Raw genomic sequence first — 26,478 nt, forward strand, 5'->3', positions numbered from 1 at the left:
CTATGAAAGACGAAAAATGGTTTTTAAACCCTTTTTTGTAAATAAAGGTTTTTTTTTCTTTAATCCGAGAGCACAAATCCAACCAGCTACGTGTCTGCGCGCCATTGACGTATCCATGGCAACAGCTTCTAGTGTTGATCATCCCAAGATGGCGGACGCGGAAACAACCGCAACGGTGAGTGCGATGCGAGCTGCTCCTCCTTTTCTTGAATAAACACAAACTTGACTCGAAATATAATGAAAGTGTGACACTTCGCGAGAAAGCCCGACGCCAGGTTTTACCACACGCTTTCTATAACGCTTACTTGAACGTTAGTTAGCTAGGTGGCTAGCCTATTCTAAGTCTGCGCTAAGTTGATTAAGCTGCAGCTAACGGCAACTTGCGAGACTAATCTCACTCACTCAAGGGCAAATTTAAACCTTAACGCTGACAGCTGTAGCTGTGGCAGAATGGCAGGATTGCTGTGGACTGTTTGGGAAGCTTTAGCCCACCCTTAATATACGATAACGTAGAAAACGTTATCAAGCAGCTTTTCATTAACCGGCTTACGACCAATCCCAGTTATATTATCGCTGTGGCATAATAACTTTCAGCGTGTAATGACATGTAGAGAATATCAATAAACTGCTAAGCATCAGCAACCACATCCAAAACAATCCACAAGTGAGGTCAAATATGGGAAGAAAAATATGTGATGCGAGAAGAACTGCGCATGCGTGCATCTACCTGCACATTGTGAAGATAGCAAATGTTACTGTTGTTGCAGTCACTGAACAGAACATACACAGGAGCACGTTACATTGCAAAATTTTACCGGTACATCTCAACAATTTGAATAAAATGCATTAATGTAATATATCATTCCATTCATCCTTTCATTTGATGGTTATTCGGGATGTGGTGGCAGCATGCTGGCACAGACCCCCAAACAACCCTCTCCCCATTCACCTCCTCCAGCTCTTCTGGAGGAACACTGAGAAGAGAGAGTAGTTGAGAGACATAATCTCTCCAGTATGTTTTGGTTATGCCTAGAAATTCTGTCCATAGAAGTTATAAACTGAATTGATGACAAATAGGCAGTGTTTGGTCACCAAGTCTATCCAACCCTACAGATCTGCATGCTTCTGCTGTTTGATTGGGAAAGAGTGTTTTCTCTCTCTCTGTTCATTAAGTAAACACACATGTCATTCAGCTTGTTGGCCCACATTCCCACACAGCCTTCTTTCAGTTTTTGAGTGGACAGGATTTTCTGTATTTTGGTGAGGGCTGCCCGAGGATTATTTTACTGTGTACCACACAGTCATGTGAACAGTCATGTGTTTTTGCAGGACTCTGTGCAGTGCTCTGAGAAACCAAGTACACCCCATGATTCAATAGCCTGTAGATGTACCATGTAAAAGCAATAACTTGTAATAATTATTAGTAATACTTTTCTGCATGACTTTATCTTCACAAAGTTGCTTCAGTTCATTAAGGTTTGTGAGCATTTGTTTATGCACAGTTCTCTTAAGGTCCTGGAACAGCATTTCAGTCAGGTTTTGGTGTGGACTTTAACTGGACAATTGCAACACCTTGATTGTTTTCTTTTTCAGCCATTCTCTTGCACTTTTTTATGCAGGAGAGTTCATGATCGAGTCAATAACATGGTGCTCAGGCCCTCTGGCTACAAAACACACCCATGGTATTGGTATGAGGTGTTTGTGCTGATATGCTGTGTTGATCTTTACCATACACAGCGCTGTGCATCATGACCAAAGATCTGTACTTTGATCTCATCTGTCCAATGGACATTTTTCAGAACTCTTGGAGTTTGGTTCAAACCTAAGCTGTGATGCCAGGCTTTCTCCTGACAGTCCTACCAGAAAAGCCATAACTGTTTTTTCTAATTGTGCTCTCATGAACTTTAAATTGAAACATGCTAACTGAGGCCTTTAGAGTCTGAGATGTAGTGCTTGGAATTTTTTTCCTGCATTTTCTCTGAGCAGTAAACATCTGACCTTGGGGTGATTTTGAAGGGACGCCTTGGGAAGGTTGTTGCATTGTGTTAAAACACACCTGTTTACTCCAAACCAGCAAACTAAAAGAAAACATCATCTTTGATAGAGGTGCTCACACTTGCCAATGATGAGTTAATTAAGTACATCTGATTGGCTGGCGGCTACTGACATTCTTAATTCGTATAGAAGAAGTAAGGATGATGTAGGTTTTCAAAGGCCTGCATAGAATCCTGAGGAAACTTTTGTTTTTCACTTGACTTTCAGACTCCTGTTTGCTGTTATTTATTTTTCTGCTTGTCTTGTTTGTCACATATTTCAGCTCCCTGTTGCTACTGAACCCAAGAAACGTCGGGCGCCTAAAGGTACAGTGAAAGCACTGCAGGTCATGTTCTGAAATTAATTGAATTATTTTCATGTTGTTGTGTGACATTCATTTTTTTGAAATTCATTTCTAAAAGTTGGTTAAGTGTTGATAACTGAAACTAAAGGTTTTGGAAGTGAACGGCCTGCAGAGGTCACCCTCACCCTTCTGTTTGTTTTCTCTGTAAGGAACAGGCATTATGCTGCTGAGCCATTTTCCAGATATTTCTCTGTGTAGAAAATGTCTGGTAATCAGAGGATGTTTTGTCATCATTATTGAAGCCTAATGTGCCATTAAATAGTTTATATTTCTGCCCACAGATATTTTGTCTTTTCTTTGTTTTATAGTGCTTTGTAATAATAATAATAATAATCAGAGCTACTGAGAATTGCACCTCGGTGGAAGCAGTTGAGTACATGCTATGATGTGGTAATGATAATTTTTATTTGGCATGCAAACCCTTTCCTGGATTGTACTTAATATGAGACACACCTCTGTTCTAACTAAAAAAAAGAAAGAAAGAAAGTAAAGATTGGATTTTAGGAGGCTAATACACATACACCAATGGGAGCAGACTTGATAACAACCTGAATGCAGAGGAACTTTAAAATTGAGATGCACTGTTTTAAAGCCGCTGCTGAGTTAAAAATAAAGTGGCAGCTGGGTGCATGAACTTCACAGCTTTATCTACAGGGAATTGTGACTTCATTATGCCTCATACAGACTGTATACGCAAAAATAGTTCTTTAAAAAGTTTTCCAAATGCAAATCGTGTTAAAGTGTATATCAGCCGATTTTTGGCACTTGATCACAACTGGATGAAAACAGTCACATGCAAGGACCCATCCATTTTGCAATGTAGACATTTAAAGATTTGACATAATCAAGCAACGTGACATAAACCTTAATTGTGTCCATAAGTCACATTCATTCTGCACTTACCAATGTGAAATGTAATTATGGTTATTTAAGGCATACACAAATTTACCTTTGCTATGCAGAGTAGTATGCAGAGTATATTATGTTAGATTTTGAGCACTGCTGTTTGTGCATTCTTAGTGTTAATACCTGACAGGTGCTGTGCAATGGAAAGATCTAAAGTAAATTAAAAAAAAATAGTACAGTATGTTAGATTTTAATAAAATCCAGTGTGAGTTTCTTGACTCGGATGTAGCAGTCTGCCTTATTTTTTTTTAGGATACTGACAGTCATTTCTGGCACATTCCCGATAAAGGGGGAAAAAAGGTGTCAGCATCTCGATGTGAGACTAAATGACTTGACAAGATGAAGGCTTTTTTGGAGGGTTTTTTTGTGTGTGTGATTGAACTTCCAAAAATAATATTCATCATATTTTTCATTACGTTCTCCCCATGTGTCTTTTGATCTCAGCATGCCTCTCCTCTGCTCTTATCCCCTTTTAACAGATGGTTGAAACACACTGAGGGCAAAGCTGCCTTAGCTTCATCCAGATCAAATATAACAATGAGAAAACTCTCTCTTTGCAATGAAGTTTTTCACATTACTATATTTAGGAGACCTCGTGCTGGGCTGTTCTTCTGTGCTTCTTTCTATCCTTCTCTCATACAGTAGTTGTAGGAATACACGTTGCCCATGTATCCCATCACTCCTCTCCAAATTCTGCCTTGCTTTATGTATGTGGACCATAGTGCACCGCAGGACCACAGCTGAAACCCAGAGACAAGAATATTATTGCTGTCTCAGCAGGGAGAAAGCGGATTAGGGTCCCTACAAATAGGGCCATTCCCAGTCTTGACGTGGCAAACGTGTGGAGCCCGTGCCGTTTCACAGTCGGCGATGGAGTGGATTTCTGTGTAGTATCTGGAATGGGCTCAAGTTCTAGCAGCAGATCAGCGAAGCTCTTCTTGAGGCGCTGAAAGATAAAACAGAGGGGAGCTTTGGTGTAATTCACACTGTATTTTTTTTTTTTTAACACTCGGAGTTCGTTAACGATACCCACCCCCCCACCAGTGTCAATGGTAAAGCCTAGCACTGTATTTCACAATACCTTCAATCCTATTTTTAGCCTCAGAGGAAGGTAGTAGGTGCAAGATAACAGGATTACCAGAATCAGACTCGCTTGAATTGGCATTATGTGTGCTTCCTTGTAAAATGAAATGTTGTACTCCACTGGGAAGAGGACTTGGAGGCGTTGTAGTTCGGTTCTCGAGGTTACCTAACCCTTTCTAAAGCTGGCTTTACATTGTTCTGCTCATTCCTTCAGCCTCCCTCTTTGACTCTGTCTCTATACCCTCGCTCTTCTGTCACAAGCACCTGGCTTGCGAGAGACATTGTTGCCCTGGCAACAGGGAGAATATCTCAACCTGTCGAGACATTAAATGAGAGACACGGGGGGAGAGGAGGGGGAAAAAAGCAGTGTTTGTAACGCAAAACTTGCTTACAAGGTGACATTTACAGACTGGCTGGTGAATTGATTACAGTTTAGCCTGGGGTTTCTGGTTGAAGTGTTAACATCTATGTTAACTGTCACATCAAAGACTTACTAGCAACTGCATGGGGAGGCTGCTTTCAGGATTATTTATTCAGCTGTCAAATTAGAAAAGATGGCATACATTAAAAATAGTTCTAATAGACATTACTCTTAATAGGCTGAGCCATCTGTTCATAAGAAGAAAAAAAAACTGCTAACGAGCTAAGATTTGCAGCATGCCTACTCGGTGACTTGACTTAAATTTAGCCTGTGGATTTAGGTTGCAGTGTTACATCTGTGTTAACTGTCAGATCAGAGACTTACTAATGACTGCAAAAGGAGGGCTCTTTAAGGATTAATCATTGAGCTATCAGCCAAATAAGACATCATCTGCACAATAACATGCTCAAAAGTTCTTGTTTTTTTTCCCAAAATCCTTATTCATTTGTAATATTTAGATTTTTATGGTGTTCCTCCACCCAGCTCCAGAGCTTCCTATTGTGGAGAGAAGGAACTGGTTAATCCACCAGCACTATATCCTCAAGGACTACGATACCTGTAAGGTAAAGTGCCTTCATTCCTCAGCTCTGTTTGCGGCGTAGTCTGTCATTGACCTGTGACTGTGCTGAGTGTGATTGACTGAAAGACCCACTCTGACCTCACTGAAGATATACATGATGAAGATATTGAGTTCCCGACATGCACGCGGCTTTGTCTAAGGCCTGATTCATTCACTGCATGCAGCGCTGTTCATTGAAACTGCTTCACACTTAATAAAGTCTCTGAATAGTACTTGTTAGATATATTACTGGACTACTCCTGCACGCGTTTTCTTTGCATATCTAATTTGTGTGAGGCGATAATGACATACATCCCTTCCGCTTACTCTGTTAATATCTACAGATGTACAGAACAGGGTGTAATATTCCTCTGTATCATCTGAGTACTGGATGGATTTCGAAATTGTCTTTCCACTCTGCGCCTTTTTAGGTTATCATCAAAGACCAACTGCAGGAGACTAATGGGATGTGTGAATATGCTATATATGTTCAAGGTGAGCCATCATTTTTGTAGCAGCCATTCCCTTTTTCCGCTTTTAATGTGTAAGATATTTTTTTAACAGCTACATCAAGTAAAACCTCTGTGGTAGTCAACACCAGAGCTGCACAAGTACATGATTTCGTTTCCCCAAAAACTGCTCTTTGGACCTCATGCTGTGTCTTTGATTTTTTTTTAATGCGTTTTTTTTTTTTCTTTTAATTCCTCAAGCAGATGAAGATCCTTTTATTTTGTGTGTGTCTTTATTTCTTTGTGCAGCACTAATCTTGCGTCTTGAGGGCAAGATCCAGCAGTCCCTGGAGCTGTTTCAGAGCTGTGCCATCTTAAATCCCAACAGCGCAGACAATCTTAAGCAAGTGGCCCGATCACTGTGAGTCTTCTGCACTGAAGCCTCTATGAGCGCATCAGTGCCTCTCCATTAGCTAACAAGACAGACACAGGGGAGAAATATACAGTGATAACAGTCACACTGCAGGCCGCTTAGAGCCAGAACCTTCACCGCTTAAGGGGAAACACTGGAGAAAAAACTGTTTTTTAATGCATTGGTCAGCTTTAAGATTTTGGTCCGTATTGACATGATAACATCACATGGTTACTGCAGACTGCGGCACATTCATGATGGAAATCTACCACCACATCCCAGAGATGCTCTATTGGATTAAAATATGGTGACTGTGGAAACCATCTGAGTACAATTTAAGCGCATAGTCATGTTTAACAAACCAGTTTGACATTATTTGAAGTTTGTATGGTTTGTTAGTCTGCTGACAGCAGCCATCAGAACATAGCACCCTGTGGTCACAAAGGGATGGTCATGGTCAGCAACAATACTCAACAATGCTCTCATTTAAATGGTGCTTAGTTTATACTAAAGAGCCCAAAAGGGATCATGAAAATATCCCACACACTGTTAAACCACCAGCAGCCTGAACCATTCATACAAGGCAAGACCCATGTTTACATGTTGTTTATACCAATTCTGACCCTACTGAATGTTGCAACAGAAATTGAGACTCAGCAAACCAAGCAACAGTTTTCCATTGTTCTAATATCAAAGTCACTTAAATCACCTTTCTTCCCCATCCTGATGCTCAGTTTGATTTAATCAGGTCATTTTGACCATGTCTATGTGCTGAAATGCATTTAGCTGTTGCCATGTGATGTTTGTATTTATGACTAGTTTAACAGGCATTCCTAATAAAGTGTCAGGTGAGTTTATATGAACACACAGTTTCATTAACGTTATGTTATAAAGATGTTGTCTCTGTTATCAGTAATCCAATGGGAAAGTTTGGGGCTTATAGTAAAGTTTTATCCTCTTGACCCGTAATGCCTCCCTTTGTAAAGAAAAATGAATACAGCTTCATTGAATGGTTTGTTTTTTAATGTTGTAATAATAGTTATTCTGAAAGCAGTAATTAAAATGGGTTATCGTCTCTTATGGATTATTGTTGTTTATTGTTTCTTCAGATTTCTTCTGGGAAAGCACAAAGCAGCTATTGAATTCTATCATGAAGCTGCAAGGCTCAACGAGAACGACTGGGTAGTAGAAAGCAAACACTCTTAATTCCTACTTTGCCTTTAAGGTTTTGTTTTTTTTTTTGCAGAGATTATAGCACTGACAAATTCTGCCAACATTTAGAGTGGGAATTACCTTGACTGAACCTTTTCTTCTCACACTTGCAACAATTTATCACAATCAGCTCTGTGGTTGCACATCCAAATTCGTCCAGGGCTGTTTTACTAGGGGGCTATCAAAGTTGTGCTACCATTAATCACTCTCACTTCCTTCTCTAATGCTACTGCAGAACTGTTGGCCTATAAAACTTTTACATTTGGAAATTAAATTCAGCTCAACCTGTGCAATGCAAAAATGATCCATGTAAAATCTGACATTTTCTCACCCCAGGAGATCAGTCATAATCTGGGATTGTGCTATTTCTTCATCAAAGACTTCAAATATGTGAGTACAGCTGAGTTTACCAACACTATAGCAGGACAAATTGTAGTTGTTCCACAGGGATTTGATCATTTTGATCTTCTGTCTCTCTCAGGCTGAGGAGCATCTAAAGATAGCTCTCAAGATAAACAAGCACGACAAAACCTTCATGATGCTCGGGAAGGTTCACCTGCTGGCTGGAGAAACAGACAAGGCCATAGAGGTGTACAAGAAAGCGGTGGAGTAAGTGCATATATATAATGTTAGCCATTCATGCTAGATGTTGTTAGGCATTACTCTGTATGTACTATACATTGAAACATTCTTGACATGTACAGCAGTCCATTAGAGCTGATACATTTCTCAAAAACCCAACTTAAAGAGTCTAATGGGGGCTGTCCCACTAAAATCTCCCAAAAATATTAATGAGAACACCAGCACTCACAGCACGATACCAACATTGCTTGACAGCAAAAAGAGAAATGTGGGGGTTTGGGCCTGAAAATATTAATGATGTTCTCATTAAGGAATTGTTTATGACAACAAAGTCAAACAATTTTCTTTAGATTCCTGTGGAGAAGTTCAAACATACCGCCTTCAAACATTGGTTCAGAAGGTTCTCGCATACTTTAAGTTGTTTCATCTTGGTTTTTATTTTTATGGCTTTTCTGTCTCCAGAAATCATTTTATTCAACACTTAAAGCTTTGCCACATTTTTAACTCTGGGTTCAGTATAAATGCAGTTCATTTCCACTTCTCCTCGCATGTTGAATATTTAAACATTAGGCCATGGTGTAAATAAGGAAATGACATTTGTGTCTATAATAGAGCTCATTATGGCTGCCTCCTGTTGAGGGTAAATGAATTAATCAAGTGCCCCAATACTGGTGTCGCTTTTAATGAGACTTACCACTGTGATTCTTATTTTAATGCCAACCTGCCTCTTCTCTACCGTTTTTCTTTGAGCCCCATCGTCCCCCCACAGGTCATAATTAATACTCCACAATTATACCGAATCAAAGGCTGATTGAATAATCACGAGATTCCCTAGATATCAGCTGCTGTATGTTTGCTCAAGAACAAGCACATGCATTGAATATGATTGCTGGCATAGGTTAACTGACATTATTCTTTTGGCTCATCTCTTTTTCAGATTTTCTCCAGAAAACACTGAACTCCTCACAACACTGGGCCTGCTGTTTTTGCAGGTAAGCAGATTTCTTTTTCTTTTTTTAAATGATTTGATGAAATGATATGCCCATAAATGATGAGCACAGCAAAAAAGGAATGACAGCAATCTTCTCTTTGTTTGAGCTCGGGAAATACCAGAAAGCATTTGAACATCTTGGGAATGCCCTCACCTTTGACCCCAACAATTATAAGGTATGTGGGTACTTACACATTACAATTAGGCAGAAGCTTATTTTGTTACTCACCTCCTTAAGGAGAGTGCACCAGGTTCCTTTTAAATCAGTTCATTCCCTGTCAGATGTTACGGCCTGACTTTCATCTTTCATCAAGGCTACATCTTCCTCTAATATCTCTTTAATCATTGTTTTTATTCCTAGGCCATCCTGGCTGCAGGCAGCATGATGCAGACCCATGGTGACTTTGATGTGGCTATGAACAAGTACAGGGTGGCAGCATGTGCTGTGCCGGAGAGTCCCCCTCTGTGGAACAACATTGGCATGTGCTTCTTTGGGAAAAAGAAATATGTAGCTGTGAGTAATGTTTTTTTTTTCCTGCTTGTTTTCATCCAGTTTGGATGAGAAAACTGCCAAAAGGCAACACACACAAAAAGCCTACTCGGTGTTATTTCCACACCAGCCATGGCTCGTGCCTTTAATCACAGCCCAGCCACTTAATTCTGCTGTTTCTGAAGGAGCCCTTTGTGTATACAGTACAGTGTTTATCCTATCTTTTATTTGATAGAGACAGCGTAGATAGACAGGAAAGTGGGGAGAGAGAGAGGAGGGGGAAGGCATGCAGCGAAGGGGCGCAGCACATACGTTGCCTTTACTGTATGTATCTGCTAGGTGTTCAGATATATGTTATACATATACATATATATAATGTAAACATATCTTAATTTTAAAAGCAACTTCATTCAATTCTTTTTTTTTTCTAGTTTAGAAACCAACACGTTGTGGGGATGACTGAGTACAATACAAACTCTACATTTTCTGTAATCTTCATTAATCTTGAGAAAATGAAATCAAACCCCCCCAAACTCTGTAAAACACAACTTCATTACAATTCTGGTGGTTTTTCTTTGGCTAAAACCTTCAGAGGATCTGGCACAATTCCCTCTTCAGGAAACTTCTACATATGTTCCTGAATCTGATGTTCCTGTTTGTTCTACTTCATATATTATTAAGATACTCACCTAAAGGTCCTGACAATTTCTCTCTCCTAACTTCACGTCTCCCACAGGCCATCAGCTGCCTGAAGCGGGCCCACTACTTGTCTCCTTTTGACTGGAAAGTGTTGTACAACCTTGGTCTGGTACACCTCACCATGCAGCAGTATGCCTCTGCCTTCCACTTCCTCAGTGCAGCCATCAATCTGAATCCACGAATGGGGGAGCTCTACATGTTGCTGGCAGGTACGGAGCGAGTGAGACAGACAAATCCTTCATGATTTAATTCTGCCTGAAGAGGAAATCTATGACGGCAAAAACAGGGATAGCTTTTTAAATAGCACTTTACTGAAAATGTCGCTGCTTAAAGGATTTTGGGGGGGGGGGGGGGGGGGGTTATAAATGTATTAGTATTTTCATTAAATCTATTCAGCAGCTTGACCACATTTACATTTGATTTGAAAATTGAAAAGGGCTTGTATGTGACAAAAAATTTCCTGTCACATCTTTAGTTGCTCTGACCAATTTGGAGGATTATGAGAACGCCACCAGATCTTACGAGCAAGCTGTGACTCTGGATGAGTGAGCCTGTCCTCAGTAACACCTTGAAACTTCCATTGATCTGAATTTAAAACTGTATCAGATCATTGATTTTTTTTTTCCTCTTCTTGGTGATCAATTTTCCACAGATCCAACCCCCTGGTTAACCTGAACTTTGCAATCTTCCTCTATAATCATGGAGACAAGAAGGGAGCTCTGGATCAATACCAGGATATGGAAAGGAAAGTCAACATACTCCGAGACAGCAGTAGCAACTTTGAATTTGATCCTGAGGTACTGTAGATCCTGATATCAATGATGTCTCTGAAGTTAGTGGTCATTCTTTGTTCCAACGCAACACATTTTAATCCCTAACAGCTAATGGACATGGCTCAGAAAATGGGAACTGCTCTACAGGTGACAGAAGCGCTGGTGTGGACTAAACCAGGCAAGGACTCCAAATCAAAACCAAATTCTGCAGCAGCCACCAAAACCCCCGGTGCTCCCCTCGGTACTAACCAAGTCCTGGGTCAGGCCATGTCTTCAGCCGCAAGCTACAGCAAAAACATTCAGCTGTCAACAGGTACACATGACCAGTTATGGTCTTGTTTAAAGCAATATTTCATGATCCGCCTCCACGGTGAAGCCTCTCCTGTGCCGTTTTGATCAAAGATGAAGGGGACGTTTGTTAAGAACCTGAAACATCAAAGTCAAACTGAATCTCTCGCTTACATTTGTTCTGAACGCAAACTCAAAATGACTTCCAAGGAGTCCAGTGTAACGCCGGCAGAGTGGGTGATTTGCAGCTTCCACCTCTCTGCATCAAACCAAAGTTCTTTTTTTCATTCAAAAGGAAAACTTGAAAATATCACTTCCCTGTATATTCAAAGGCTCGTGCCTTCACTGCTGTAGCAGATTGAATATACAGGGTAAGGCGAAATGGAATATGTGGGGGAAAAACGACGTCAACCTATTGCCTGTATGCTGTGTGTTCTATTCTTTGGAACAAAAGAGAATCAATAGTGTGGAAAAATGACACACGGGTAAGCTTATGAATTCAAGGCTACTGTGCAGTGATTGCAGAGGCTTACAGCTCTCAAAGGTAAGTGGATAGTAGTGCTTTTCTTCACTGGAGCCAATGGCCTGTGTTTTCTCCCACTCATGTGTAGCTGGTAACAAATATCACCAGAACAATAGATACATCTTCAGTGACATTGGCATTTTACATAATTCCACAGCTCTGGCATCTATTTAGCCCCTAACAACCAGCAATTACCAGCCATTGTTTGACAACCAACCAACCTGAATGTGTATGTACTTTACAGCTGGATTTAGAAACATCTGGTACTATCTGCACATCTGCACAGAGAATTAATTAAATTGTCCCGTAGCATGTGACATAATATAGACATTTACAGCCTGGGACCAATCACTATTCCCAGCTAATGCTGCAGAGCTCAGCATTAATGAACCCCACGCGTCTCATCAGAAAGTAAAAGATTTCTGATAAGCTTGTAGCGAAGCAAACCTGCATGAATTCTGTTTGTCTTTTCCAGGGGTGTCCGGAGGCCCTTCCAATGCAGGAGAGCCAGAAGATGATGTACTGGAAGCCCCCAGCCCACCTTCTGATCCTCCGGGATCCCCAGAGCCCGCAGAGTCAGACAACCCTAAACCCAGAACCTCCAAAATGAAATCGAAGGTGCAGGAATGAATTCTCTTGGTGGCTACAGTCTTACACTACTTGTGTCATCTTTGAGGTCACCTATTTGTAATGGAGGACAATTAAGCCTCTTTGGCTACGTTCACACTGCAGGTCTTGATGCTCAATTCCGATTTTTTGATCAAATCCGATTTTTTTGTCTGCAAATAAAATTTGACAGTAAACGCTCTCTAGTGTGAACACTCAAAGCGGCCCGCGTGCGCAAAAGAAGACGTCACACACAACGCTCTCTGTTTAGACCCAGAGCAAACAATATTGTTTGACTGATAGCCCTTAATATAAAGACTTCGGACTTTACGTTTCTCAATTTTTGCTTTAAGTTATTTTGTTATTTACATAACAATGTAAATAACCTAATAATGATCCTTATTGCTGTTTTAGAGGAGCGGTGCTTCAAAGAATAGTTGCAGATTTCTGTCAAAATCTGCAGATTATACAGTACAAATAACATGTTCACGTTGTCTTCCCAATAGTTTCACTAACATCTACACTGGATGCCAGGAAGCGTTCGCGATGTCTTCTCTGGCGCTGATAATTGGCGTCTGTCTTGTGTCAGTGACGTAAACGATGGATTTAATGCGACATAACCATTCAAACAGCAGTCGCTTTCTAAAACATCGGATATGTTTCGGATTCAGTACCACATACGAAAGTGACTCAGATCGGATTTGAAAATACTGTCATAACATGATCGTATATGGGTCACATAGGGTCAAAAAAATCGGATTTGATGCGCTTTCGCCTGCAGTGTGAACGTAGCCTTTGAGCGCAGCCAAGCCACTGTATTTGTGCTTTTTCTAGCTCATGGTAGTTCAGTCTTGGTTTTAATTTAGCAGCACAGAAGTTTCACGTCCTGCTCCGACATTTCCATGTGAAAAGGGTGTGGTCGGTGTTCACTGTTATGCCTCTCATCTCAGAAATATCAGTACACAACTCACCGATGTAAACCAACAGTTTTTTAACTTAGCTGTACATATTTGTACATTTAAGAATTCAAGAAAGAAAGTCTGTATTCAGCAAAATGGTGATAACGGGCCTGTGAAGTTGCAAGTATTCATTTATGATGAGCTTAGCAATAAGGTTAAAGGATGGATTTTATTTGTACTCACTGTCTGATATGATCCAGTCAGTGTGAAGGAAATGCTGTGACAATCACCGCTACAATGTGAGGATAGAATGGGAGCTGTTTCAATTGTTCCTGGATATAGTTTGTTTGATAGGACTTGAGTATAAATAGTGATACATGCTTTTATATGTGGATAAGTGTTATGTTTATAGAGTAATGTATTTAATATTAAATAAGATTTTAAATAAAACAGCTGTCCGCTTATTTTGTAAAGTCCAGATTATGTGCTGTATTGTTGTGTCAAGGTGATTCAGTTAGACACCACCAACAGGGGACAGTATTGTTTAACAGCTTTGAAACATACGCTCTACAGTCAAGTGAGAAAAAGTTTTTCAAGGACTCTGTGCAGTCCAGTGAAAAAGGAAATACTCTCACTGCTTTCATTAGAATTAGAAGATATTTGATTAACAGCATTTGATTAGCAGACAAGTGTTGCTAATCAAATGCGCCTCTATTAAAAAATACAAGTTTTGGCAATTGTTGGTCTGGAGCATTCAGCATTCACCACAATCTTTCCATGAGTGGTTGACCCAGCAAATTCACCCCAAACGTCAAAGAAACTGAAAAACCCCAAAGCTAAATTTCAGACTCCACAGGCTTTGGTTAGCATGTTACACCGTCACAAACTTTAAATTGTAATTATTAAAAGACTGAACAGCTACGTCCTGTTTGGAAAGGTTTCCAGCAGAAAGCCTAGTTTCTCTAAAAAGAGCACGGGAGCATGGCTCTGATTTGCTTTCTGATTTGCATTGAACAAATCAAAATACTCGTTGAATAATGTCCTTTGGACAGAGGAAGCCATCCATCCATCCATTCGCTTCCGCTTATCCTTTTCAGGGTCGCGGGGGGCGCTGGAGCCTATCCCAGCTGTCATAGGGTCAGTCATTGAGTCAACCAAACAGAAGCAAATCTACAACAGAATGTCTGAAAGAGGAAAGAATCAATGTGTTGCAATGACCCAGCCAGATCTCATAAGCAAACCTCAATGAAATGAAGCAACGTTGTAAAGAAGAATGGGACAAAGTTCCTCTACAGTGATGTGAGAGACAGAGTTATTGCTGTTAGAGGGTCCTACAAGCTTTTGAATCATGGGCTGGACTACCAACATAGTTATTTCTCAGAGAAGGTTTCACAGTGAGTAGTTTGTTTTTAAATATAATTGTGTTATATTGTTGGCAGCCAGTGTCCCAGATATATGAGCTGTGAGACAATCGGAGTACTCATAAAGGCACTTTTTTTTTTTTTTTACTCACGATTCATATCAACCAACTTTTCAAGGTTGGCTTAAGCTGACGATGGGGTCTCATGAATAAGGGATAAACCTCTGGTGTATGATGAGACCTCGTGAATTAGCTCACTGAAGGTCACTCACAAACTGAAAATATATTAGTGTGTATCGTTTATAATATGCATGGGACAGTCTGTATGTATTAAACAAAGCTATTTATAAAATATGTTCCTCTGACAACAGAACACAAAGGATTGTCTTTATTAATTTATGGGTATTTAAATGTGCCATTGTTGTTTTGTTTTAATTAATAACCAACTAATAAACAAACAGATAAATTACGCTCGTGCATTTATCATTTAGAACCACCAACCAGCCTCCAAAATCCCAAACGCACACCCATCACTGCTGATGATTTTTCAGGCTCTTTGGAGAACTGTGCTAAGGTCACTGACAGTCATTTGGGAGGAAAACTTTAAATGGAGTTTCTGTTACATCAACAAACTCTGAGAGCTTTAAAAATAGGTGTTTACATGATGATTACATGTTAGCTTCAGCGCTTTCAGTTAGCAGGCAAATACAAGTCTCTGCCAGCTTCAGGACAGAAAACATGAAATTTGTTTTGTTTTGTTTAATACTTGAAACAACAAAAATTTCAATTAACCACACATGTTACACAGAAGATTAAATTGTAACATGATTGCAAAAAAAATGTTTTTTTGAATCTGTTGCTGTTTGGACGTAATGATATTTAAAGAGAGCCGTGTGAAGGTCTGCATATAGGGACACAAGCCTCTTTTATTATTATTATTATTAGAATAAGACGTATTCCTCTTGTGTTTTTGATCAGTCGTGGATCTTGCATCTGGGTCTGACTGGATGACAAGGACAGGATGTAAATATGGATTTTTTTCCTCCGGCTCAGCACAGAGCGGAACATTGCTGTGAACCGAGTGTCAGGTCAACATGGTTGCTGCTTGTCTGTCTCTCTTCTTTGTGGTTGTTTTTCATCGTAGCGCAGCCGTGACTGGAGACTGTGAGTGCAGAGAAGTGATTGTGTTGGCAGTCGCCGCTCTGGTTATTTGAGTCAGTATACCACATGCATCACCGCGTGGAAACACAGATATTAGAGTTTTATTTGTGTACAGAAGTTGGTTTCCACAGTAAAGGGACCACTGTTTACAGACTTTAACAGGAGGAGTATATGACCCAGTTTGGTATCAAAATATTGAGCTCTGTTTTTACCACCTAATGTGCTTTATTTGTATGAACTTGAGTTTACTGCTGCAGCTGTGCACTTGCATCTTTCAGAAGCTGATCAGTAAGCTACACAAGATATCTGAATCTCTATCTCTCCATATAGCTATAGATGTGGATAGTGTGTCTTTATTTTTACTCCATTTCCTCAGATTTGACAAGATAAAGGTTTGAGGACAAGTGATGCAAGATCTTTATTTTTTCTTCCTGTGATTGAGTTTTCAAGCTCAAACATGGAAGAACTTGGTAGTAATTGTCAAACTGATGAATAAGAGACATGAATAAGTCATTTTTTTTATGTGTGTTTTTTTTCCTGCCATGTCAAATTTCCCATGTGGCACATCGATGACTGAAGTGAACAATTCTAATATTCTTTTATTGTTGCCATTTATCTTCCTAACTGAGCCCGTTATTAGACTTACAGAATACCGTTTTGCCAGAGAGTAATCATTTATGGAGTGTAATATAAAAGTGTGGAAAAAAATCATGCGAGTAATACAGCTAAAGTTTCTGTTTTTGATTTTCTTTTTTTAAAAACGTCTGTTTTATTACACAGAATCATTTTGAAAGGTACAAATGTCGCCTCTGTGTCTTAAGCCTTTGTGCTGTTATTGCTCTGGCATGATCTCAGTTTCGTTCAGTCGGTTGACGTCTTATCCAGTATAACCATCGTCTCGAGGGCAAATAGTTGAAGACAGATAAAATCTCCCGGCTTTGCTTTATGTGGCCTCACATGTCACTGCTACGACCTGAAATCCAAGCGGATCAGCGTTTGACCCTGAAGACTCTGACAGCAGTGACCATTGATCTGTTTGTGTTCCTTTGGTTTACTTTCACGAGGAAGAATAGCATCTACATGCGCAGCTATTATTGTGAGAGACTGTATGTAGGTTTTTTCATTAGGTGCTTGTTAAACCGTGCATGCCTGAAGTGCCTGCGGTCGTAACTTTTACAAGCCAGCTGATGGCCTGTAAGTTACAGCTCCTGCTCCAGTTATATTTCAGAGCAGCTGTGGAAGATTGCTTTTCCATTCTCATCTGTCTACAATTCAAATGGCCTCTGGAAGTGTCTCAGTAACTAGTGGAAGTTTCACATAAACTTCTCTGGCTCCAGGGAATCGTACGTTTTGCCATTGTGTTTTATTCGGCTTGTGCAGTGTTGAGGGTGTAACTTAAAATAATTGGCCTAAATAAATGCAGATTTTTTTTTTAATTCCGATGATATGTTGTGGCTATGGAGTAAAAATGTAGATTATGCTTTATTTTCACTTTTTGTATTTGCATGCAGAGTTTCTTTTTTGTGACTTTTACAGTGTTTTGGACTGTGGCTGGTAGCTGCAGCTGTTTTCAGACTCAGCTGTTGACTGGCTTGTTGTCAGCTGGACTCTCATTCTTCCACTACAGAACAATGCTGACTTTGACTAATACGAAGGGGAAATGTTTATGTCCTTTGTATCCGTAGTATTTATTGTATAAACTTGATATTTGAGAACTCTGTCTATCTGTATCTCAGAACTCTCACATGACTTTCTAGGTCTACAGTTCTGTAACCTCAGCTTGTTACCTTGCAAAGCTATTGTAATATTGCTTGCAGCTCCTGGTGTACTCCCTCCCCTGTCCACTTTCTGGCACGTTTAAGCAGTTTCACAGATATTCATGAGGTCTCAAGTATCAAGATTAGTACCAGCTACTCTGTGCGGTTAAAAATAGTCTACCTTTTTTTTTTTCTTTCACCCCACTTAAATCGCTTACACACATTTCTTTCATTTCTTTAAATTTTGTCCTATTATCAGAAAACACTACAATTATTATATACTTTAAACCCATCTGTAATATTTACTTTATTTATTATTGTAATAAGTTGGTATATTTTATCAGAAAGGATGCAAGGGACTCCCCTGTTGACTTTACAATGGCATTATGAACAAACTTAATGGTTTATTTCCGTAAATAAACAATATGCTCCTCTTTGTTTTAACCATTTGTTGTCTGTGAATAGCTCTTCTTTTCCTTGCCCACCAAGACTGAAAGTCATGCTAACCCTCAATCTTGGCAGATCAACTGATAACGGCTCATTTCCATTGCTCTGCTGATACTCTTTCACACATGTGACTGGCAGTTCTCACATAGGTTTTGGTATTTAAGCCACTTCAGCCCGCCTATAGATGCTGCATATCTGCAAGCTGCTTTGCAACCTACCCCCATCGCAGCTCACTACTTTTCATGCTGTGTCTGATTGACGCCTGTTGTTGGCTGGCTGTGTGGCAGGCAGGGGTCAGAAATAACTTGCAAAGTTTAAAAAAGAAAAAAAAGAAGTATTGAACTTAAACTAAGTATAATATAATGCAGTTCAAAAAAAAAAAAACCCCAAGGAACTCAAATCTACAAATTACCCGAAAGAACAAATTGCAAGGGAGGACACAACCATGACACAACAAAGAGCAGAAGGAAACTGAGACAATAACTACAAACACAGGATAATGAGGGAATGGGCAGCAGGTGGGAGGAGAGCTCAAACTAATCACAGATAATTAGAAGGGGAAGTAGAAGGAATACAAGAGCTCACCAAAATAAAACAGGAAACAGTTAATACTGACAAAGACTAAGACACATGAGCTTGACACAGACAGAAGGCAAAACGCAGAGACAAGAGAGTAAGGACAAAACGCAGAGCTGAGACTGGGACAAACTGGACTCAGTAGGTAAATATCGACCTATCAACGTTAGAAGCAAAGACAAACTCAGAAGCACTGAGAAATAATATCATACTCAAAGGACTAAATATAAGAGTTGAACATAAATCACTTCTCAAATCTTAAAAAACTTAAATGACATAGTTGCATCAGGGTTGTGAGAGCCAGTTGTTGCTCTACAAAGAAAACATCATGATGCACAGATCAGGCGATGAATCAAGAGGTTGGAGTATGCTGGGAAGATTAAGACGATCGCTGCAGTTTCTGGAGACAGATTAGATTAGATTAGATGAAACTTTATTAATCCCTCGGGTGGGTTCCTCCGGGAAATTCAGTAGCACAGCACCGACAGAAGTTGCATGTTACAGATACAATAAAGAGGAATGAGAGTAAGCATATAAGCAGAAATATACTATATATACACATATATAAATACAGAATATATAATATGGATAAATAGGACAGCAGCAGTTTAGAAAGTTAAGATGCTTTTAGGAAGGTCACACAGTTCCTCCTACTTTAACAAGGTAAGTATCTGGCATTTTTAAGGTCGCTCATAAGCTGACCTGTTAGACTGGATGTAAGATGATTGATCAGTTTCTGAGGAAGTGTGCTCAGCCTTTAATATATTATAGTGAATTTACATCCCGAAGGCTTGTGTGATTGCTTGATCTCTCATTTGTTTAAAAAAAAAATTAGATTTACTAATGAACCTTTGATTGTTGCGATCATTTTTCACTTTGCTTGATTTACGAGGTTTTATGAATGAAGCTGAGACTGCTCGTTTAGAAAACACTCTTTGCACCTGTCTAATACAAGCTGCTTTGGGAATTGTAATAAATCAGAAATTCCTCAGAGATCAATTTACAAATTTGTATGCAGCGCCACTTGCTTTGATGAAATGTTGCAGACGCTGAGAGTTCAATCACAAACCCATCAATTTTCTTTAAAGTTTCAACTTGTTTTGAGGAGTAAAACTAACAGCATTAAAATTTAAGCCCACTTTGTATCCCAGTGATTATGCAGCTTGCACGCAGCTCTCTGTGGGGGTTCTTATGTGATTTTGAAGCCCTGGAAAAAAATAAGCTCAGCACATGAAAGTAATGTGGTTTGTCCCCAATACAAGAAATCTGGTTTAGAGATGATCCATTTCACTGCAGTGTGACTTTTTCCTGAATGAAACGAGAAAGGTGTGGGGATTTGGTGCTTTCTGAAGCTACTGGGATGCCCAGCAAGCAGTTCTGATGAAGCAATAACACACTCCAAACCACCATTTCATTGGTCTGTCAACCAAGTAAAGCCTGATATCTTATTCTTCTCTTCCATGTAGCCCAAAAACACATCAGTGAAGCTCGCCTTTTAAACTGGGCAGGCTGATTGTGGTGTTCTAGATAGAGCAGCAAATGTGTATTAATCCAAAGCATAACGTAGCTCCTGATAAAAGCACAATATATCCATGTCACTGTAAGGTTTGTTATACAACACCATGGCAAATTATTTGACGTATATTTGTCTTCCTCTTGTTCTTCTTCTTCCAGCTGCTTCCTTTAAGGGTCGCCACAGTGCATCATCTGCCTCCATCTCACCCTATCCCTAGCATCCTCCTTGGTCACACCAACCCTCTGCATGTCCTCCTTCACTACATCCATGATTCTTCTCTGAGGTCTTCGTCTCTTCTTGCTCCCTGGCAGCTCCATCTTCAACACCTTTTGTTCAGTATATCCACTCTCCCTCCTTTGCACATGTCCAAACCATCTGAGCCCTGCTTGTCTAACTTGGTCTCCAGACTGCTCAACCTCACCTGTCCCTCTGATATATTCATTTCTAGTCCGTCCATCCTGCTCACAAATCTTCTACTTTGCCACGTCCAGCTCTGCCTCTTTTTTCTCTAAGTCTTAGTCAGCGCCGCCGTCTCCAAACAATACATCATAGCAGGTCTCAGGACCATCCTGTAAACCTTCCCTTTCACCCTCGCTGCTATCCTTCTTCCACAAATCCCCCCTGGCTGATCCCAGGTATTTAAACTCAGATTAAAACAAATATCCTGTATATTCATGGCCTATTTTTAATACGTCACTTGTATTAAATGGTCTTGATGTTGTGACAGAGTCAGGAGGGTGAGTCAGAAAGTTTTGACACATGGATGAATTGAAGGGTGATAAATGGAAGGAAAAATATGAACCCATGAATCATATTGTGATTACCTTTATCCTATCCTGAAAGCATTTTCATCCCTAAGGCAAAGGTCTTTTTAAGGATAATAAATCTGACGAACATAAGGAATTTTCCAACTTAGGGATAAATAAAGCGCATTATTATCTTTATCTTTAATACCCTCGTCAACAGAGCAGAAGGTATGCTTTGATCCAGCTGAACACCCATTACAGATTTGGACTCATGTATTAGACGTCATCAAAACTCCATCCCTCCAGAAAAGCTGCAGAGACTTTCATTATCTTATCAGCTTTCTCTATTTTTTGTGCGAATCTATTAGTGAGATTGAAGGCTGAAATAAGGAACCGTGTAATCTTTTGCTTGCTCACTTTGTACTCGTGGTTTTTTATTAGGCTTTAGTTATTATGCTTTACTTTTGCATTTACATATACAGTATGGAATTTCTTGTTTTTTTATGAGCCTTTATGTTATAACATATAAGGAGAATTCACAACCTCTGCAGCGACTGCAAGCAGTAACCAGAGATGAGATGTATTCGCTTATCATCGCTCTATATATTCCATACCTCTAGCTGAGGCGTCCTTGAAAAGGAATTGAACCTCAAATCAGTGGAGTGCCCTCACCAGCAGCGGGGAAAATGTTTTTTTTCTTGTGAGACATTAAAGAGGCATGGCAGTTTAAACGCAAGATGTCCAATGTGTCACTATTCATGATGAAAGGATGAAGGACAGCTCCACTTGCGTAGTAAGTGTGAATTTTCTCCAAGTCTGCAGTTCCCCACAGCGCTGTGGGGTGTTTTCATGTATTTTTGGCTCACTGTTTTACTTTATATCCTGTGACTTTACTGCTTTGGTTCACTGCTACTCTTCTTATCAACCCAATAAACCCACTGTATGCTCCCACAGCAACCGAGAAATAAAATGAGCGACTAGCTGGTGAACAGTGGTCTGTGTGAAGTGGATCAGTAAACAAGTAATAGCTTTACCAAGTGACCAAAGAGTCCACACTTAACTTCATATAGCGCATATGCTGACCATGTCAAGGTCCAGATATGAAACTTCTCAGTATTTCTGAGTAGTTCTATGAATTAGTGCCTGTCACTGTAACTTTGAGATCACAGCAACAAGGGATCCCGAGCAGAGACTTGAAAGCAGCAGGACGTGTAAATCAGTTTCATCAAGCAGACATAAAAGGCTGTAATCACGAGTTATTGGCAAAACAGAGAAGATCAAGATTTAATTTGTTACACCCCAGTTCAGCTTTGCAATTTTGTGAGCAATCGATGATTAAATGCACTGAATCAGGCATATTTGAGTTTATGACTCAATTTTCTTTTCCAGTGCATGAAAAGCACTTCCTCCTCTGTGTTCAAATTTAGGTGGCTGTTATTCCTTCCAATAAGACATGTTTATGGTGCGGGATAAATTGCTCAGCCTCCTGTGGATACATGTCTGTGATTGAGGACAACAAACAAAGGATTTCCCAGCGGAGTGCTGATCCGGCTGTAAAGAAGAAGAAGACAAAACAGGAAGATTCTGAGCCAGAGAGTAAAATAAGACCTCAGTGCTGACACTTCATAGACAATATATTGTGTGCATGCTTTGTAGCAGAAGTGGCAGAATATTTCTGTCTTGGTAAAATACTGTGGTGGTGGTCGACTTGAGTAAGCGGAGCCTGGAGATCTGACCTGATTTTACAGTTATAAGGGCTTCAAAGGGAAGCATAAGCCCAAACGGTAAACAGGTCTAATGCTGCATCACCATTTAGTTAAAAACAGTGTAAACAGTGCAAAGCCTCCACATCGACGGCACTAAACTGTGTGTGGGATTTTTCTGATCGTTTTTAGGTGCTATGTACTTTTGGGGTTGTATTCCTCGTCAGCTAAACCTTTTTTGTTTGTAAAACATTCACATGCCTGTTTTTAGAAGTCAGTGGGATTTGTGGGAAACAGGTTTAGACAGTCTTCATAGGAACTAGAATAGAAGGTTTATAGCCTGCCACACGCGTGCCTCTACTATAGGTTTGAAGCTGGACTTAGAAAAGATTGGCATAGCTATTTTGACATTACCAGTTAGCTTGGGAAACACCATTACCAAGACTTAGGAATAATTAAAGCAATAAGAAGACTTCCAAATGAAGGAAATTCTCATCTTTGAACATTCAAAGATGACTTCAGGAACCGGTGGACCGTGTGACAGCAGCTACAACTGTCTTTTGTACCTTTTATGTGAGAAACCACATGACCACTAACCACATGGGTAACTTTTCTATCACAGAGTTGGCTTCCTTAAAGCACGGGTGGGCAATTACTTATCCCCAGGAGCCACGTGAGAAACAGGGACTGCTGTGGAAGCCGCTCCAATAATGTGAACTCAATTCTGCTCAGTATTAATTTTCTGTCTTTGTAAGCTTGGCCGTGTGTGGTAGGGTTACAACAATAAGTTTATAAATAGGTCAAATAAATTTTGAGCAGAACGGATTTCAGCTTACTGAAGTTCCAGTTCCTCACGTGGTCTTGGGGAAAGAAGCATAGACTTCTTTATAATCTTTTTTTTTTTTTTTACATTACTGTTTGTCCATATTTACAAAATCATGTTTGTTGCAGCCAAACTTCATATGAAGAACCGAGTTATACGCCCATGAGAATTTATACAGTCTGACTTCTTTTTGCATCAATAGGAGGTGGCCCTACCTGGTCATTAGAAACAATGAAGAATTAAAGAATTTCCATAGTAATACCACTTTTGCACTGGGAAGCTACATTTTATGTACACTTTATGAAAACCATGGAAGCTAGAACTGCAGTTCTCCAGACTAAGTAAAAGAATAAGTAAATAAATGCTTGCTGTAACTGAACGTTTGAATCTTCAGTGAATTTAAAAAGAAATCTTGTTATTCTTTTCATTGTGTTTTTGATTCAAGATGTTGATAAAATGGATGCATTTTTGATTCATGATTTTTAAACCATTTCAACTGTAGGAAAATACCACTTTATGTCTTTGGTCATGAAGTTATATAATATAAAATACTGATGCTGTATTTTGATTTTATGAAATAGAAATGGAAACAATAAGCATCTGAATCCAACTGCTCTCTCTTTCTTCTAGTCTTATTGCAGTTATTCATGTTTGTATCCTGGTGAAAGGACCCAACAACATCAATAACAGAAGGCCACTATTTTCAGTTCAGCAGCTTGTAAAACCTTTTTTTTTCTGCATTACTTACACTGTTGGCAGTATATCTCACCAAACAGTAGCTTTCAGGAAATTAGAAAAAAAAAACAACCCCCAAAAAACTCACATTTATGATATTGGACGAATGGAACATGGAAGCACTTTTTTCCTCAGTGTGAACTTGAATTTAGTGGTCATAGTTGGCAAATTTAGTTACTTTTGAACAGAAATATACTAACATATATGCTGATAAAGCAAAATAATCCATAATTTTCACATTGCTTGTTCTTTACCTTTCATGCAGTGACATTATTTACCCATTGAGATTAAAAAATACGTGTAGCCATCTGTGCTCTAGGTGTACTCTAAGATATGTGCAGGGGCGCTACCGGGGGGGACCCCAGTGTTCCCCCCCCCCTTTTAACTTAACATTAACTTGTTATTTATTCCTGCTTAAAACAGATTATTATGGATTTTTGTTTTGCCACATCTTTTAAGTAACCTTTATTTGACAACAGCATATTGAAACTGAAACTTCAGTTTTTGGTCTGCCACCCAATATCTTTAGCTGTCCACCCCTATGAAAAAATACATGGATACATGTAGTCCCTGAAATGTGTAGTTTCTCTTCATATCTTCGTTTTTTCTCCGTGGATTTATGATGCCCGTATTCTTTAATCGGGACATTTGAAAGAAGTAACATTTTTGGCCTGCAGTACTACCGACTGTCCACTATTAGCCATCACAATGGAGTCATGTTCCACCTACCAGGGTAGAGAGACAGCTATGTGACTGAAAACTATGGATTGCTGGTGACTACAAATATCACAGTAGTGTTAATTTCTTAATCAAGTTTTACTAGTTCCCAAAGTGATGTGGAGGTTTTTAAGCTTTTTATTTTCAAGGTTAATTTTATCCTTGAAAATGTGACAGAGGGTGTCACATTGATGCGTACGATTCCTTTCGACGCAAATATCAAAGCTCGACTTTCCTTCAGTGGCTGCCTTTTTATAATTCTGCTTGGCTTAACACAAACTACTGTTTGGGATTTAGGGTGGCAATACATGGATTATAGAACACAGAGACAGAACACTAACAGCGACAGAGAAAAGCCTCGTATCCAGCGTGCCTTTGAGGTGCCTTTTCACATAATTAATCTGCCTAGCTTCACTAGTCTAGTGCCATATTTCACGGTGACACTAATAACGCCTAATTATATGATGTTTTAAAATCTTAGCTGATGTTTAAACATGTAATTTAGGTAGAGTAATGGCGCATATAATGTTTCTTACTTCTAATCACTGCGAGTTTTTCGTGAGGAACTGAAGGAGCGAGGCTTTGCATTTCAATAAACCCACTTGATTAGGGAGTATTCTTGTTGCTGTTGTTGTTTTTCGGCAGATACTGTTTACTCTGAGCTGTGCCTCCCAAAATTCCCCCACCCCACCCTTCCCGCTCCTTTCCTGGAGACAGCTCAAAGACCCCCTGCTGGCAGCTCAGCGGAGCAGCTTTATCTGGGTTCTTCGCTCGCCTGTCTTTCCACAAGCCTCGTCTCATTGTGTCACCCCAATGTGTCAGCCACAAGCTGCAAGTCACATTCACAAACTGCATCTCAGGGACGAGAGAGCCATTCATTAGAGCATCAAAACCAGCTCCCACAACAAAGGTTCACTGTTTCGTTTCCCATCCCTCCATATGCATGTAAATTATTACAAATAAAGAGAGAGGAGAGTGGATGCTCTGCTGACAGCGCTTAGGGGAATTTGTGTGCAGAGATAATTTTCAAAGTTCTCTCTTTAAAGGGTTACTTTGAGGGATGAAAACGCTGCGTACATGCGCTGTAACACTTTCCTGCTGTTGGGTAAAATATTCAAGACAGTAAGAAGTGCGTGGAGCATGGGCCAGCAAAACCGGCTGTCTTCAGTATCGCTCTAATATTATATTGCTTCAAATCTTTGTTTTACAAATGAACACAGAATCCAGCTGCTCTCTGACCCTTTACTATTTTCAGGAGTGTGTCTTTATTGAGCGTTTACACCTTTGCAAGTTTATACAAAAGGCTGGCGAGTGCAGAGAACCAGGTCATATAATTGGAAGCCAAAAGGAAGCATCATCAGTGTCATATTCTGTATATACAACATCATCTTTCTGTTGGGGTGTGGCACTCTAATACACTCCTGCTGCTTCCTCAAATGCACGACTGTGACCCACTGTCCTTCTGCATATCATGTAATGCTAATATAATGACTCTCCTCTCCATTTCCTGCCAGATCATTCAGTCTGCCAGCACGTCCACAGCTCACTGGCCAGCTTTAGTTTTGCATCTAGTTTGGAACTCTTTTCGCCTTCCTGTGCCTCAGGCCCGCTGCCTTCTTGCGTGCACTGCCTCGTCGCCTTGCTCC

General features: G+C 39.9%; 1 protein-coding gene across 2 annotated transcripts; it reads left to right on the forward strand.

Annotated features, from left to right (window-relative positions):
- Positions 1–115: 115 nt before the first annotated feature.
- bbs4 (Bardet-Biedl syndrome 4) lies at positions 116–13,735 on the forward strand (the record flags this gene model as incomplete). 2 transcript variants are annotated; one of them, XM_082529652.1, is made up of 16 exons in its annotated part: positions 116–175; positions 2,318–2,360; positions 5,292–5,371; positions 5,799–5,862; positions 6,126–6,237; positions 7,338–7,410; positions 7,777–7,830; positions 7,922–8,049; positions 8,960–9,014; positions 9,121–9,189; positions 9,375–9,527; positions 10,240–10,411; positions 10,678–10,747; positions 10,855–10,999; positions 11,084–11,288; positions 12,262–13,735. In XM_082529652.1, the coding sequence occupies 16 exons, from the start codon at positions 116–118 to the stop codon at positions 12,414–12,416; spliced, it is 1,638 nt and encodes a 545-aa protein (XP_082385778.1). In that variant the 3' UTR covers positions 12,417–13,735. The 2 variants fall into 2 exon arrangements, with proteins under 2 accessions (XP_082385778.1, XP_082385779.1); XM_082529653.1 differs by having other exon boundaries at positions 140–175; positions 5,267–5,371.
- Positions 13,736–26,478: the final 12,743 nt, after the last annotated feature.

The sequence above is a fragment of the Aulonocara stuartgranti genome (assembly GCF_965226115.1).
Source record: "Aulonocara stuartgranti genome assembly, chromosome: 1".
NCBI classification, from domain to species: domain Eukaryota; kingdom Metazoa; phylum Chordata; class Actinopteri; order Cichliformes; family Cichlidae; genus Aulonocara; species Aulonocara stuartgranti.